Consider the following 16,714-nt stretch of genomic DNA (forward strand, 5'->3'; position numbering starts at 1 on the left):
TTTCTCCATCTATTATAGTATTATATTGTATGCCTAGTGAACCAGTGGAAGGGTTTCTTGCTGCAGATACGTAATCCTTATTGAAGGCTGTAGTCCTTCGTCTTCTGGAGCAAGTGTTTCAAGTCTTACTCACAAGCAAAGTTGTGTCATCTGCATAACACAAGTTGTTTATAAGTCCTCCTCTGATCCTGATACTTCATTCCCCTTAATAGAGTCCAGCTTCATGAATGATTTTCTCAGTGCACAGACTGAATAACTATGCAGAAAGGATATAACCCTAATTTTAAATCATGCCATGTTCCCTTGTTCTGTAAGGACAAGAGCTTCTTGCTCTAGGCATCAATTTCATATGAGCACAATTAAGTGTTCTGTGACTCCCATACTTCTCCATGTTATCCATAATTTATTCATCCTTAGAGTCAAATGCCTTTTCATTGTTAATAAAACACAGATCAACATTAGTCTGGTATTCTCTGCTTTCACCCAGAATCCATCTGACATCAACAATATCTCTAGTGGCACAGTCTCTTCTAAACCCAGCTTCAATTTCAGGCAGGTCCCTGTTAATGCACTGTTCCAGCTTCTTTTTGGATGATCTTCAACAATATTTTGCTTACAGGTGATATTAATGATGTTGTTGTTGTTATGTGCCATCGAGTCGCTTGTGATACTGTTCGATAATTTCCACATTCTGTTGGATCACTGTTGTTGTGAATGGGAACAAATAAGGATCTCTTCCCGTCAGTTGGTCCAGCAGTTGCCCACCAAATTTCCTGACATACACTACTGAGCATATTCATCTGTTAGCTGACATATGTCCATTGGTATTCCTTATATTCCTAGAGCCTTTATTTCCCACCCCCTTTTTTCTCCTTCTTCCCTACCTTGTTGTGTACCATCGAGTTGGATCTGATTGGCACAGTAGGAGAGTGCCCCTCCTTCTCCAGTGAAGCATCTGGTGGATTTAAATCGCACAGGTTCAGGATTGCTGCCCAGCTTCTTGCCACTAGGCCACCAGAGCTCCCTGGAGCCTTATTTTTTGCCAGCATCTTCAACACAGCTTGAGCTTCTTCCTTTGTTACCAGTGGCTTCTGTTCATACGGCTCTTACTGAAATTTTTCCATGTAGATTAATTCTTCTTGACACAGTGATTTGTATATTCCTTCCATCTTCTTTTGGTGTTTCCTGGATCATTCAAGGTTTTGCCTATGGCATCTCTCAATCTTCCTTTTTTTTTTCTCTGACTTCAGCTCTTTGCATTTTTTATTATAATATATTGCTTTGTCTTCTCAAGCTGCCCTTTGAAATCTTCTATTCAGCTCTTTCACTTCAGCATCTCGTCCCTTTGTTTTGGCTTTTCAATGCTCTAATGCAATTTTAATAGTTTCTTGTGATATACATTTTTGTTTTTTCTTTCCCCTCTTGCTTTGTAATGACCTGTGCTCTCTTAAAAGATAATAGAATTTATTTCATTCCTTTGATGTAGATCACTCGTGATCAATGACTCAAACCTATTTTTAAGATGATTTTTAAATTCAGGTGGGAGAGATTCAAGGCCATATCTTGGTGTCTATGGACTTAATTTCCTTAAGCTTCAATCTGAACTTGCACTTGAGTAATTGACAGCCTGTTCCACAGTCAGCATCTGATCTGGTTTGGAATGCTGATATTGAGCTTCTCCGACAATTCTTTCCACAGACACAGTCAATGTAATTTCTGTGCAGGCTCTCAGGTTAGATCCATATGGAAAGTTTCCTTTTGTGTTTCTTTAAAAGGGTATTTGCTCTGAATATATAATTGACAGTACAAAATTCAATCATTCACAGTCTAGTGTTTCTGTCACCAAGGCTGCACTTTCCAACTACCATTCCTCCCTCAATTTTTCCAACTTTTGCATTGCAGTTGACAATAATTATTAGTACATCTTGATTGCATGTCCAATCAATTTCAGACTGCAAAAGTTGGTGGAAATCCTCAATTTCCAGTTCTTTGGCTCTAGTTGTTGGTGTACATATTTGAACAATTGTCTTGTTAACAGGTCTTCACATTCCATTACACTAATTTTAGAAATTCCTTGACTTTGCACTATGAACACAAAGCTGAGTGTTTGGAACAAATTATTTGATTGTTGTTGATTGCCTTTGAGTCAAGCACGATTCATAGATTATTTGACAGCTCCAATAATAACTTCAGAAGCAAGAGTCAGTTCAGTAGTTGTGAAAAAATTAGTCAACAAGTTAAGAAAAGGACAGAGAGCTACTGTTAATCCAATTCAAGGAAGTAAAAGTGACTACAACATAAAAGAAGAAAAAAAATCAATTGAAACCTAAGTTACACTGAGCCATCAAGTAGACAGGCCAGGTTTCAAATGAAATCGCATCAAATGAATGAAAGCACTTAAGGTGTGTATGAATTGTTTCTGTTTTTCAAGACTTTAGGAAATGCGTGGTTTAGATTTTATAAACATAATATATGGCACTATTAAAGATAAAAATATCCAGGGAAAACATATAGTATTTGTAAGCATACAAACAAGACCTTGACTCGAATGGAAAGTTATCTATAGCGTGAGTAAAATGAAAGCTAGAAGTGCTAGTGTAGAAATATTTATAGAAGAAATCCAAGACTGGCACCACTACTACGATCAGTGAAAACCTACAGCTTGTTCAGTTCCACAATCAACACTCTAGGCATTTGCAGTCAGGAAATCAAAAGAAGAATTACATTGGGTAAATCTCCTGTCAGGGACCTCTCCAAAGAGCTAAAGAGCAACATTGTCAGTCTAGAGACTAAGGCGCACCTGATTTAGGCCATGGTCTTTGCAATTACTTACGCATCTTATGCATCAGAAAGCTGGACAATGACTAAAGACGACAGAAGAAGAATCAGTGTCTTTGAGTTGTGGTGCTGGAAAAGAGTATTCAATATACCAGTGACTGCCAAGAGAACATAAAGATCTGCCCTGGAGAGGGTAAAACCATGTTGCTGTTTGGAGGCGATGGATTTGATCTCTGTCTCAAATACTTTGGGAATGTGTCCAGAAGGGACCAGTCCTTGAAGAAAGATAACATGTTTGGAAGAATGGAGGAGCAGTGCAGGAGAGGAAGAAACCCAGATGAGATGGACTGACCCAATAACTGTCATAATGGGGTGTATTGGAGACAATGAGACTGGCTCAGGGTAGGACAGGGTTTAGAGCTATTGTGCATAGGGTTGCTATGAGTCACAGGTGACAGCACATAACACCACCACCACCACACATAATTAGAACTATGTGGGGATCAGCTCATTTTAAGGCTGTCCTATGACCAAGGGTAATTCCAGTTTTATCAAATCAGTAACTGAAGACTTAAGATGGAAGATGGAAGCTTAAGTTTTATAAACAAAATAAGCTTGCTGACAGTCTTGATTGGGGTCATAAACTCCTATCAGTACCTGGCAAGGCTGTTGTTGACTTTTGCCCCAGAAAAGGATGGGAGCCTATTTCAGTGATGGTATCTTGTTTCCATGAACACAATCTGCTCAATAAATAAGCTAACTAGAGCAGCTGCAGCTACTTTTATGCTTGTGGAATCTTGACCTTATTTAGTAAGAGCTTTAAGTGTTTGCTTTCTACTGCAGTGGCCTCCAAAGAGGGATTAATGCACTCACAGGGTGTATGGGAGAGAACGTAAGGGTTAACTTATAGACATTAAAGGCTTAGCAAATGGATCATTCTATGTCACATGAGGGGTACCCTCACTTGATCAGAACCCCACGTGCTTTTCTTTCTTAGATACAAAAGGTAACCAGAGAAGAGTCCAAGTTCCACAGGCAGGGGAGTTGATAGTGGGGCCTTCACTGGGTTTTCAGCATGATTCTAAAACCTATGGTTTATATGAGTCCATCTACTTTTTAGAGTATATTGTCCAGCATCAGTTAAAATAGTCTGCAAAAAAATTAGAAAGCAGACTAAAGATTAGTGCCAAAATTAAATTAATTTTAAACCAAGTAATACAAACAGAAATTAACACCTAGGAAAAGTTAAAGCCAACACTGTCCTACTGTAAATCTAGGAGTTTAAATAGAAAACAACTTGGGAGAAATACCAGATTATCAAGAACATTACTTAAAATGTAGCTTAAGTATATATACAGTGTCTAAAGATATTGCTGTTGTTTTTAGGTGTCATCTAGTCCCATATGACTTACAGTGATCCTGTGAACAACAGATCTGAACCGTGTCCCATCCTGTGTCATCCTCATCTCTGACATATTGGAGTCCACAGCTACAGTCACTGTGTCACTCCACCTTGTTGGAGCCTTCCCCTCTGTTGTTGACCCTTCACCTTTCCAAGCATGATGCCCCTTTCCAAGGAATCGCCTCAGTTTCCAAAGTATGTGAGATGAAGCTTCACCAGTGTTGCTTCCAAGGAGCATTTTGGCTGTACTTTTTCAAAGTCATATATCTGATCATTCTTTCAGCAGTCCATGGGATATTTAGTATTCTTTTCTAATATTGCAGTTCAAAGACATAAATTCTTCTTTCATCCTTGTTTATTGTCCAGCTTACAGTGTCACTGTAAGTGATTTAAAAGCCCATGGCTTGAATGAAGTGTGCCTTAGTCTTCAAACTAACATACTGCTTCTCAGTATTTTGGAGGTATTGTCGTTGTGTGCCATTAAGTCAGAACTAACTCATAGCTGATCCTTTGTTGGGTTTTTAGGGGCAGTTGATTGCACAGGAGGAGACTATCCATCCTGTAAAGCAGTAGGTGGATTTGAATCGCATACCTTTGGGATTGCACTGCAGCTTCTTACCACCAGGCCACCGGAGCTCCTTTTGTGGGTACTGCTATTGTGTGCCCTGGATTTGGAACCAACCTGTAGCTGATCCTTCAGCGGATGTTCAGACGGAGTAAATCACACAGGAGGGGACTGCCCATCAAATTGTAGTATTTAGAAATTAATTTTAACAATCTCAACTATTTCAGTCCTTAAAGTGTTCATTTCATATGTTTTGGGTTTTGTTTTTTTAAAATTTTTTTAATTGTGTTTTCATTGAAAATTTACAGAAAACCCAGCTTTCCATTCATTCACCGTTGTATATTTCCCTCCCTACCCTCACACCCCAGTTCGTTTTTCTCTTCAAAAAATTAACTCATTTTTGTACAATTCCTCCCTCCCCCATCCTCCAGTTCCCTTTGCTATGCACCTCTTATTCTGGACTGTTGTCATGCAAATAATGCCTAATCATACATTCCTTTAAAAGAATTCTTTTCCTCATCTGTTCCAATGCAGTGTTCATTATTTACCCCGCGTCATTTCTTATTTCACCCCGAGTCCCCAATGTCGGTCCTGTTTTATAACTGTGACATAATGAAGTAGTGTACCTCCTTCAATGGGGTGGCCTAGTGGTAAGATGATGTGGTGCATTCCCAAAGGCACACGTCTGAATCCACCAGCTGCTTCACTAGAACTAGCACTCTCTTCTCGTCCAACTAACTGCTTCCAAAAACCCACTGGAGGTTCAGCTATGGGTCACATCCAACTCGATGGCACACAACAGCAATACTGTACTTATGGTTCTGCCTGTGTTGTTGCTATGTGCCGTCAAGTTGCTTGCAACTCATCACAACACTATATACAATAGCCCTAAACCCTGCTCTATCTCTTGCCAACCTTATTGTCTCCGACAGGCCTATCCCCATTACCCCAGTCACCGAATCAATCCATTTCACCCAAGGTCTTCTTCTCCTGTGCTGTTCCTCCACCCTCCCAAGCATGGTGTCCTTCTCCAAGGACTGATCCTGCCTTGCAACATGTCCAAGTATGTCAGACGAAGCTTCAGAATCTTTGCCTCCAAGGAGAAGCTTGACTTCACACTCTCCAAATGAACTTGTTTATTCTCCTAGCAGTGCATGCTATATTCAATATTCTTCTCCAGCACCACAGCTCAAAGGTATCAACTCTCTTTCTATCATACCTAGTCATTGTCCAGCTCTCTAATGCATAGATTGTAGAGCCAACCAAACTGAAACTATCAACAATCTCAATCTCTTCACCATCTATCATTATGCTGCCAATCAGCCCAGTGGTGAGAATCTTTGTTTTCTTGATATTGTGCTTCAGTCCATACTGAAGGCTACAGAGGGTGAGTATGCTTTTACCCAGTGGGAATGAGTTGTTTAAAATATTTAGGACAACTTCTCTGGCCTATTTCTCAGAGGTTTGATCACACCTTAAGAGTGTTTTGCTCTTTTCTTATCTCAGCTAATACTACCATCATGGATTGAACTGTGTGTGTCCCTCCCAAACCCCCAAATTCATGTTCGTAATGATACGATGTTTGTTTGTAATGATACGATGTTGAAGCTATGTAATGATTCTACCATAATGGTAACTCAAACAGCTGTAAAAGAATTAAAGGAGTAAAGCTATATACTTCTTCATCCCATCACAGCTCTAATTCAATGTAAGGGGAGTCTTCCTAGGGTGTGTGTAGTTTGTAACACCTTTTCTCTCACTAAAGTCAAAAGCAAAAGAAAACAAGTAAAAACAGAGGGAGAGACCTTTCTGCCATTAAGAAAACAATAGATTCAAATTTTGTAAATAAACTAGTTTAATTAAAAGAAGAGAGCAAGAGAGAGAAAGACTCTGGAGCTGGGGTGCATCTTTTTGGATCGTGCCGCTTCACAAGGAAGCTCTTTAACATGTGAGACGACCAAGATAGCTGGAGCTGTACCCAGAATGGCAGTGTTACAGATGCTGAGGAAACAAGGACTTTCTATCATAACCTACACAGAAGACCTTCCTCTAGAACTTGTGCCCTAAATTTGGACTTCTAGCCTCCTAAATGGTAAGATAATAAATGTCTGTTTGTGAACGCTATCTGCTGTATCTGTTAAGGCAGCCCTAGGTAACTAATATAATGACAAACTTTTGGAGAAATCTATGATCTTCTAGCTCCAGCAAATAAATAGAAATAACCTTGATGGGAATTCCTTGCCTAATAGATATGGGAAGGTATTGTGTTTGATATTCTGGTACTAGAACTGACCTTTTTTTAAATATTGTGGACATTTTTTCCCCTCCTCCTTTACTTTCATTCTGAGGAATGGGCCTGTCCTTTTAAGGATATACCTCTTCTAAAAAATCTGAATGTTTGAAGATGTAATCCCCCAAATTTCTGAGTTTTCACTTATGTCACCTAAGTGCTTGTAAATCATCTTCTTGTCTTAACACTTGATTATTTAAAAGAAATACATTGTGAATCGCAGGAATATCACTTTGAGGAACATCAAGTGTTTAACCACTGTACCACCTGGGCTCCTTGCCTGGTATTATCACTCACCCATTGCCACAGAGTCAGAACCTACTCATAGCTGACCTTCTATTAGGTTTCTAGTGGTGTAAATGGTATGCAATTACCTATTTTCCTCCCCTGTATTCAAACCTCCAAAGAAGCATGCCCTTTTAGGTACTATTGTTATTGTTTGATGTCCTTGAGTCAAGTAATATTCATAGAGACCATATATATGTACAATAGCTCTCTGAACCCTGCCCTATCCTGAGGCAGTCTCACCTACCTCTGTTACACCAGTTACTGCTCAATTACATCTCATTGGGCGTCTTCCTCTCTTGTGCCTTCCAAACACGGTGCCCTTCCCCAAGGACTGGTCACTCTTGGCCATGTGCCCAAAATATTTCAGACAGGGCTTCAAAATCCTTGCCACTAAGGAGGAACTTGGTTTCATCCTCTCCAGGACAGACATTTTTGCTCTGTTGGCAGGCCATGTTATGTTCAATACTCTTCTCCAGTACCACAATTCAAAGGCATAAATTCTTCTTCTGTCATCCTTATTCATTGTCCAGCTCTCTGATGCATACCAAGTAGTTGAGAAGACTATGGCCTGGATCAGGTGCACCTTAATCCCTAGAATGACATCATTACCCTTTAGCACTTTGGAGAGGTACCTGACAGCAGACTTCCTTAGTGCAATTTGTCTTTTGATTTTTTGACTGCTGGTACCAAGAGTGTTGACTGGAGCCAAGCAAGCTGAAATTGTTAACAAGCTCAATCTCTTTTCCATCAATTATGGTGCTGACAATTGGCCCAGTGGTGATAATATCTGTCTTCTTGTTGTTTAGCTTCAATCCATAGTTAAGACTACAGTCCTTGACCTTCTGCAGCAAACACTCAAGTCCTCCTTAGTTTCAGCAGGTAATGTTATATCATTTGCAAAACGCAGTTTGTTGATGAGTCTTACTCCAATCCTGACGCATTCCTCCTCAAATAAAGTCCAGCCTCCAGAATGATCTGTTCTGCATACAGATTGAAAAGATACGGAGAAAGGACGCATCTCTGACACACTCCTTTCCCAATTTTGAACTATGCAGAGTTTCCTTGCTCTGTTCTGATAACTGCTTCCTCATCCAAGTATAGGTTTCACATGAGCACAATCAAGTTCTCTGGGATTCTTATTCATTTCAAGGTTAGCCACAATTTGTTGTGACCCATACAGTTAAATGTCTTTGCATATTCAATGAAACACAGACAGACATCATTCTGGTATTCTTTGCTTTCAGCCAAGATCTATCTAACACTGGTGATAATGTCTATAGTTCTATGGCCTCTTCTAAGCCCAGCTTGTATTTATGATAGTTCTCTGCTGTTCTAGTCATTTTGGGATAATCTTGAGTAGGATTCTGCTGGTGTGTGATATTCACATTATTGTTCGAGAATTTCCACATTTTGTAGGGTCACCCTTTTTTTAGGAATGGGAATAAATATGGATCTCTTCCAGTTAGTTGGCCAGGTAATTGTCCTCCAAATCTCTTAGCACAACCTTGTAAGAATGTCCAAGGTAGCATCTGTTTGTTGAGATAAGGCAATTGGTATTCCATCAATTCCTAGGGTCTTGTTTTTTGCCATTTTTTTTAAATAGCTTGAACTTCTTCCTTCATCACCATTGCCTCTTGATCATATGTTATTTCATTAAATTCTTCTGTGTTAGCAAATTCTTTTTGGTACAATAATTCTTTATACTCCTGCCATCTTCTTTTAATGCTTCCTGGATCACTCAATAGTCTTCACATAGCATCCTTAAGTATCGCAATTTGAGCGTTGAATCTGTTCTTCAGTTCTTTCCGCTTAAGAAATGCCAAGCGAGTCTAGCCCTTTTGATTTTCCAACCCCAACTCTTTGCATATTTGAATAAAATATTTTGCTTTGTCTTCTGGAACCACCCTTTCAAATCTTCTGTTTAGCTCCTTAATGTTCTGCTTTCTTCCCTTCGCTCTGAATTCTTGACACTGAACTAATACTTTGAACTACAATAAGCTACTAGAAAGAGTTTAGTATATATTCAAAACTGAAACTCATTACCCTCGAGTTGGAACAGACTCATAGCTGACCCTCCAGAGGGTTATCTAAGGCTATAAAATCACACAAGATTGAGATTGTCCATCTTTCTCCCTGGAGTTACTGGAGGGTTCGAATAGCCAGAGAGGAGCCCCACTTTGGGTTAGCAGTGCAACTTCCTAAGGACTGCACCAAAAAGCTCTGCCTTAAGTTTATGCTCTGGCATTCCGGTAGCTTGGTGCATTGCATGTTGTGCTGTTAATTGAAAGGTAATGGTTCGCATCCACCAGTCACTTTGCTGGAGACAGATGTTCAGTTTCCTCCAAAAAGGCTTGTAAGCTCAGAAATCCACAGAGTAGCTGGAGGATGAATATCACAAGACAATCTGCAGACTGAAGACTTTCCTAACTGATCCTAAGACTAATACTAGTAACTCCCACAGAATTTTTTTCACAATACTTTTGCACACTCATTTCCTCGTAATATGTGTGCTGTCCTAAAGAAGAAGGGGTGGGGGAGCCAGTTAGCTGAGGCTCTGAGGTAAAAAGAGTACAAATTAAAAGAAGTGGATGGCAACTCATCGAAAGAGAGGGGAGGCAAAGCAGCAAATCTTGGTTACCCTCTCAGCGCAGCACTCAAAACTGAAGAAAGACATGGTTGTTCTTTCCTTAGAATCACCACAAAGAAAGGCCATCAGAGACTTTCCTTTCCCCCACAAACACCCAGAAAGATGAGCACATTAAAACATTCAGGAATTTCCCTAAACACAACTATCCCGTCAAGTTCCTGAAATCATTACTGTTCACCCAGCTGCTATCTCAGACGAGCACGAAAGCAGAACTTAAGACTGCACATTTTCATAGTGCTTGTCCTGAATGAGCCACACCCTTCTTCAAAATGCTGAAATATCAGCTTTCTAGGGCGGAGATAAGTAGAGAAGAATTTTATTTCTCAATAATCTAAGATTAGGCATGCAGTTAAAACTGGGAAATATGACTGAGATCCTGGAATTTTCTTACGTTTTGGTTTTTCTAACATTTTTTTTCAATACATTATCAGTTTTTACTAGATATTTAAAAGATATGTTGATAATCATATTTGTTATAGAACTGATGATGTAAGCAGAGTGAAAAGTCAGAAAGGTAGAATTAATTTTTCTTGAAAGTAGTGAGTTTGTACTTATTTTTTGGACAAGCCCACCTCTGTGACCTAGTGGTCAATCTCTTGATTCCCCCTATCTTTAGCAAGTCTTTCTCTTTGGTATGATGTAACTGTTAATAGATGTTTTTTAGCTGTTTCCAAATAACAGTGGCCCTCATGTGACAAAGTACAGCTACCATATGGGGTTTTCTTGCTTACATGTGAGTCGTGCTTGACTCAGTGGCAATCAGACACATCACAACACAATCTCCATGGAAGCAGATCACCAGATCTTTCCCACAAAAAGGTGGGGTGTTTGAACCATCTACCATTGACTTAGCAGGTATACACTTTAACATGTTTTTTTAAAAAGTCCAGCATTTAAATTATTATCTAATAGAATGATAATAAGGACCATGTTCTCTAGCATCACTAGAAAACTACACAATTTCAGGCAACTTCAAATTTGTGAAAGTACAACTATGCTCTATAGTGTTTTCAATGATAATTTTCAGATGTAGAACACTAAACCATTCCTGAATGCTGGCTCTTAATTGATGGTATGTGCCGTCAAGTCACTTGAAACACATAGAGACCCTATGTACAACAGCTCTGAACTCTGCTCTATCTTGAGCCAACTTCATCATCGCTGACAAATCTACACCCATTATCTCAGTCACTGAGTCAATCCATCTCATCCAGGGTCTTCCTCCCTTGTGCTGTCCCGTCACCCTCTCAAGTATGCTGCCCCTCTCCAAGGACTGATCGTTCCTTAAAACATACCTTAAGTATGTTAGACGAAGCTTCAGAATCCTTGCCTCCAAGGAGCAGCCTGGTTTCACTCTCTCCAGGCTGAACCTGTTTGTTCTCCTAGCAGTCCATGGTATATTCAATACTCTTCTCCAGCACCACAGCTCAAAAGCATCAATTTTTCTTCTCTCACCCTTAGTGGTTGTGTAACTTGAACCATCAAGCTTTCTGTTAGCAGCAACAATATCGACATTTGTACCAAATCCACTGCATGGAATCCATTGCCATCTAGTTGGTCTAGCTACCATACTCCTAGCTACCATATAGGACAGAGTGGAACTGCCTCATGGGATTTCTAAAGCATTGTCAACCTGAAGGCACACAGTTTAAATCCACCAGCTGCTCCAAGGGAGAAGCTGGGCAATCTCCTCCCATGTGATTACTGCCTCTGAAAACCCACTGGAGGGTCAGCTATGAGTTGGCCCCAACTCAACAGTACACAGAACAACCTTAATGGAGTAAAGATGACAGAAGAATAGGTATCTTTGAGCTGTGGTGTTGGAGAAAAGTACTGAATAACTAACTCCTGGACTACCCCAACAACAAACAAGCATGCCTGGGAGAAGGTACATTTAGGATGCTCCTTAGAGGTGGGGATGCTGCAGGTTCATCTCACATACTTTGAGCATGTTGCTAGGAGGGGCCGTTCCTTGGAATAATTTGGAAAGAGAGGAAAACACTCAACAATATGTATTGACACAGTGAGTGTAACTATCAAGTATATCAGAGATGATGTGGATGGCACAGGACGAGACAGGGTTAAGATCCATTGTTCATAGGGTCACTATGAGTTGCAGTCAACAGTACCTGTGGTGTCAAGGCCTTATTGTTCAAAATGTCTTTCCTAGCCCTTGACTCTGACTTTGCCATTTGGATGGGTGAAATGGTGGCGTAGTGGCAAGAACCTGCACTACAATTCCAAAGGCATGTGGTTCAAATCCCACCAGTTGCTCTGTGAGAGAAGTATGGGCAGTCTCCTCCTTTGTGACTAACTGCCTCTGAAAACCCACTGGAGGGTCAGCTCAGGATTGGGTCTGACTTGATGGTACACAGCGACAGCAACAATCTCTCCACAAGACAATTGACTAGTCTTAACATTGAATTGATCAGATTCAGTAGCAGAAATTTGGGGATCTAATCATGTGCAAAGAAGAAGCAGGGAATGCTGGATGTGTTCTTTGGGGCCAAAGATTTGTGCACCACTCCAATTGAGGTCTCTAGGAGTAGCAGCAGCAGCTGCAGCAGAGGACCGGTGACCCGATGTGAGACAGAACTGACCTTGGGACTGCTGCCTCATGGAACCAGAGCTAGGAGCCTTCATTCAAGATGGCGGGGGGACTGAGGGAAGATGTCATAACTGGCAGGTCTAGGGAACTTTGTAACACTGCTGTACACATGAGACTGAAGGTCAAAGGGTCTGCAACCCCACTTGAGAAGCCAACCTGAATTACTGCCTGTTAACGTTCCTAACAAACCTCATAACTGTGAGTATGATTCTGGCTGGTCTGTGAGCTAGTGCAATGGGTAGGATTGGTATTGGAATTAGTAGAATCATACTTGTGAGTGTTGAGGACATGTCTCACCTCCCGGGAATTGGTTTTGTGTTGTGGATGCTGTTGATGGGAGTAGCTCCCCCTTGTGGAGTTACCAGAGGTCAGTAGGGTCTTCCCCACATCGCCATTACATTGTTTACAGTACCGAGTAACAATCTTTATGGAAGCAGACTGCCACAGCCTCCTTCTACATAGCTGCTGCTGGGCCTGATCCATTGTATGTATTTTTAAAGTGCCTATAGTAACTGGGGTTGTGGGGGTAGACGAGTCAGAGATACGGGGACTGACTTAGGATAGGCCAGGGTTCAGAGCTATTGTGCATAGGGCTACTATGAGTCACAAGCAACTCAACAGCACATAACAACAAGAAGAAGCCATATAACCTGGTTTATGAAAGATACACTATAGGGGGAAAGTGCGTATCTTATTCCTCTTACTGCAATGACACAATTAGTACAAATGGACACTTTAATGAACACAACTTTACTTTTTCATAGTTCTGAAGACTAGACTGTTCAGGCCAGAAGACCATTCCTTCCTTGCTGGTAGTTCCAGCAAGGTTCCCTGGCCATTCTCACACAGCGTCTGTCTTCCCCTATGTGTACCCATCTCTGCATCTAATCTACTGATTTTGAACTCAAAAGAATTCAGGCTTAGGACACACCTGGCACTGACTACTTGAAGCATATGGTTAGAAGCTACCATTCTTTGGAAAAGAACATCATGCTTAGAAAAGGTGGAGGGTCAATGAAAAAGAAGATCCTCAACGAGCTGAATTAATACAGCAGTTGGAGCAGTGAGCTAGAGCTTAGCAGGGAGAGGAGGATGGTGTGAGATAGGTCTGTTGTTCATAGGACTGCTAAGTCTTATGCCCAGCAAATTTTACTGCTGACCCCAGGCTCCCAATAAGAAAGATGGGCAGTCTCCTTCCATTAATTTTTATAGCCTGAGAAACCTTAACTGAGTTCACAATGAACTAGCCTTCTGTTAACATGTCCCTACCAGTAAGGAGAGATTTCTAAAGTTCAGCACTTCTAAGTTAAAAAAAGATCACAAAACATAGAAACACAAAAAGAAAGACCACATGTGAAAATGTTCTATAAGCCAAGGAACCAAGGAACTAAAACGCCCAGAGCTATAGGAATCAGCACAGCTAAAACCCTGATCTGAACTTTCAGCCTTCACAACTGTGAGAAAAAGCATTTCCATTCTTTAAAGCCACTCACAGCACACTAGGTAAGCAGGACAGGTTAAGGAGTTTCTAAACATGTAAAGTCCACAATCTCTGGGAAGATCTATATGATCTTACTAGTGATCCCTTACTCCATTCTGCATTTATGATGCTGCATGTATTTTCAAATTGTGAATACCTTCAAAAGCAATTTATGCCTACATCTAAGTGTCTATGTAGCTTCATGCTAATGATGCAAAGTACTGAAAACACTCATCAAAGCGTTGTTGTGTACCTTTGTGTGGGAACAGACTCTTAGCTGACCCGCAAGAGGGTTTTCAGAGGCAGTTAGTCACGTGGGAGGAGACTGTCTTCCTCCGTCAGAGGAGCTAGTGGTTTTAAACTGAGTACCTATGGGTTGGCATCCCAATTCCTTGCCACTAAGCCACCAGAGCTCCTTTATGGAAATGCTAAAACATTTTAAACCATAAAAGAAATGTATGAGTATAGATTACATTTCTACATCAAGAAAACAAAAATTCTCACCACTGATACAATAAGTAAAATCATGATAGATGAAAAAGAAGATTGACATTGTCAACGACTTCCGCTTACTTGGATCTACAGTCGACACCTTTGAAACCATCAGGCAGGAGATTAGGAGATAGACTGCGTTCAGAAAGTCTGCAATTAGGGACCTCTCCAAATTATTAAGGAATAATGATACACGTTTGAAGACCAAGGTGCACCTGATATAGGCCATGATCTTTTCAATCATCTGCTATGCATCTGAGAGTTAAATACTGAATAAGAATGGCAGAGGAAGAATTGATGCCTTTGAACTCTGGTGCGGAGAAGAATATAAAGTAACCCACAGATTGCCCAAAGAATGAATAGATAGGTAGGTCTTGGAGAGAGCATAGCCAGAGTGCTTCAAGAAGGTAAGGATGGCAAAGCTTTGTCTCACAAACTGTGGGCACATTGCAAAGAAAGGCTATTCCTTGGAAATCTACATCATGCTTGGAAAGGTGGAAAGTCAGGGAAAGAGAAGAAGATCCTCAACCAGATGGACTGACAGAATGACTGCGGCAATAGACTCAAGTATGTAAAAAAATGAGACTGGCACAGGATAAGACAGGATACAGATCTGTTGAGCCATATTTGATTCAGTGACACCCAACATGTTCCTGTACCCAAACTGAACATTTGAAATCATGATTTATTTGTTAAGTTACTTTCTTTACAAGCTATTAGAGTTCTTGTTCAAGGTTTTATTCTTTCTAACAAAAGCGTTACTTCTGCTTATAAAATGGATGCACTTCTATAGAAAAGAAAGAGTTCATATCTCTAATAAATGTATAGCAAAAATACCGGTGTTAAGATTAAAACCACAGCAATTATATCCCACCAGTATACACAAGTTTGTTTTTCAACGCAGAGAGAAAGTATATACAACAAAACTAATCCTGATTGGCTCCCTATCATTTAGTGCAGTGCATTCAAGACTAACACAGATTGTAGGGATGCATAGCTCCTAACCATCCAACCCATTACAGATAACTAACTCAGCATTTAAGAAAGATAGTTTAAATATAAGTTAAGCAGTGCCAGTCATTTTGGTGTGACATTCACAGGTATCCAATTATTTTTTAAAAAGTGAACCAATGTTGTTTTTTAATTTAATAGTGGTATTCAAGTCTTTAAAAATATGCCATAGATGCTTGAAATTATGTTGTTAAAAAGGTATCTGAACAGCCAGCTGAAATCAAGATAACCCCTTGAACCTGGCTTGCCTTGCTAGCGTTAAGCGCATTTGTAACATTGAGCGTGGCCATGCAGGAAAGGCAGGAGACTCTCTACACTATTTTAAGAAAGTGTAACAGCCCACCACTGTTTGCTTTGGGAGCAGGCAAGGGGAGAGCCAATGCCTGTTTGTCCTCCCCATCCCTCTGCTGTGCTGCACACTGGTTAGGATTTACCCCACCGAGGTGGGGCACCTGAACAGCGCCAGCTTGCTGAACTGTGTGTCTTTTCATAAATCAGAGGAATTGGAGTTAACCGCATTAAAACCCTCCCATCTGAGGGTAAGGGCCTGTTTGTTCCGGAAGGCAAAGCCCAGCCTTATTTATTAACTAACTTAGTGTAACGCTGGCAGTTAAAATACGCATTCACGGGGCAGCAAGAAAAGCCCTAGCTTAGAACTGAAAAGGCAGCCGTCACATTATGAGGATCTTCCCAGAGCTCCATATCCCCAGAGATGCCACCTGAGAGTCTCACCTGGTGGTTAACCTGAAAACTCCTGATCCTTTCTCTGACCTTCTTGCCTGGGAAAAACGATCAGGTTCTTCGGCCATGCCTTCGCCTTCAAAACTTTCCACAGTCTCTGGGGATTCAGGACAGGGAAACCGTCCGCAGAGCGCACATTTCAGCTTTGCCCAGGGGCTTCCCCCAAAGTTGCAGTCTTTCTAGGAGCAGGCCCCCGTTCTCTTGACCCTCACTCTCCTACCCTCACGCCAGTCGCCGGGTTTGCGCAGCTCGCGGACAGAGAGCTGGGCACGTTCAGTGGGCACCGTGGGCCGGCGTAGCCTCGGGGCTGAAAGGCAGTTCTGAGCGCGCCAGTCCGGGACAGCGAGGGCCAGGCGTTCCCGCCCCGCCTCCGGAGTCACCACCTCTGTCCTCCGCCAGCGATGGGCGGGCT

General features: G+C 41.1%; 1 protein-coding gene across 1 annotated transcript in view; it reads right to left on the reverse strand.

Moving 5' to 3' along the window:
- Positions 1–16,370, reverse strand: part of MCOLN2 (mucolipin 2) — a 125,167-nt gene extending 108,797 nt beyond the window's left edge. Inside the window, exon 1 of the mRNA XM_006898378.1 lies at positions 16,294–16,370. Within this exon, the coding sequence (XP_006898440.1) occupies positions 16,294–16,370 (77 nt within the window). The remainder of the gene's footprint in view (positions 1–16,293) is intronic.
- Positions 16,371–16,714: the final 344 nt, after the last annotated feature.

Source organism: Elephantulus edwardii, unplaced genomic scaffold (genome assembly GCF_000299155.1).
Source record: "Elephantulus edwardii isolate Elephantulus edwardi_28Jun2011 unplaced genomic scaffold, EleEdw1.0 scaffold00227, whole genome shotgun sequence".
Classification (NCBI taxonomy): domain Eukaryota; kingdom Metazoa; phylum Chordata; class Mammalia; order Macroscelidea; family Macroscelididae; genus Elephantulus; species Elephantulus edwardii.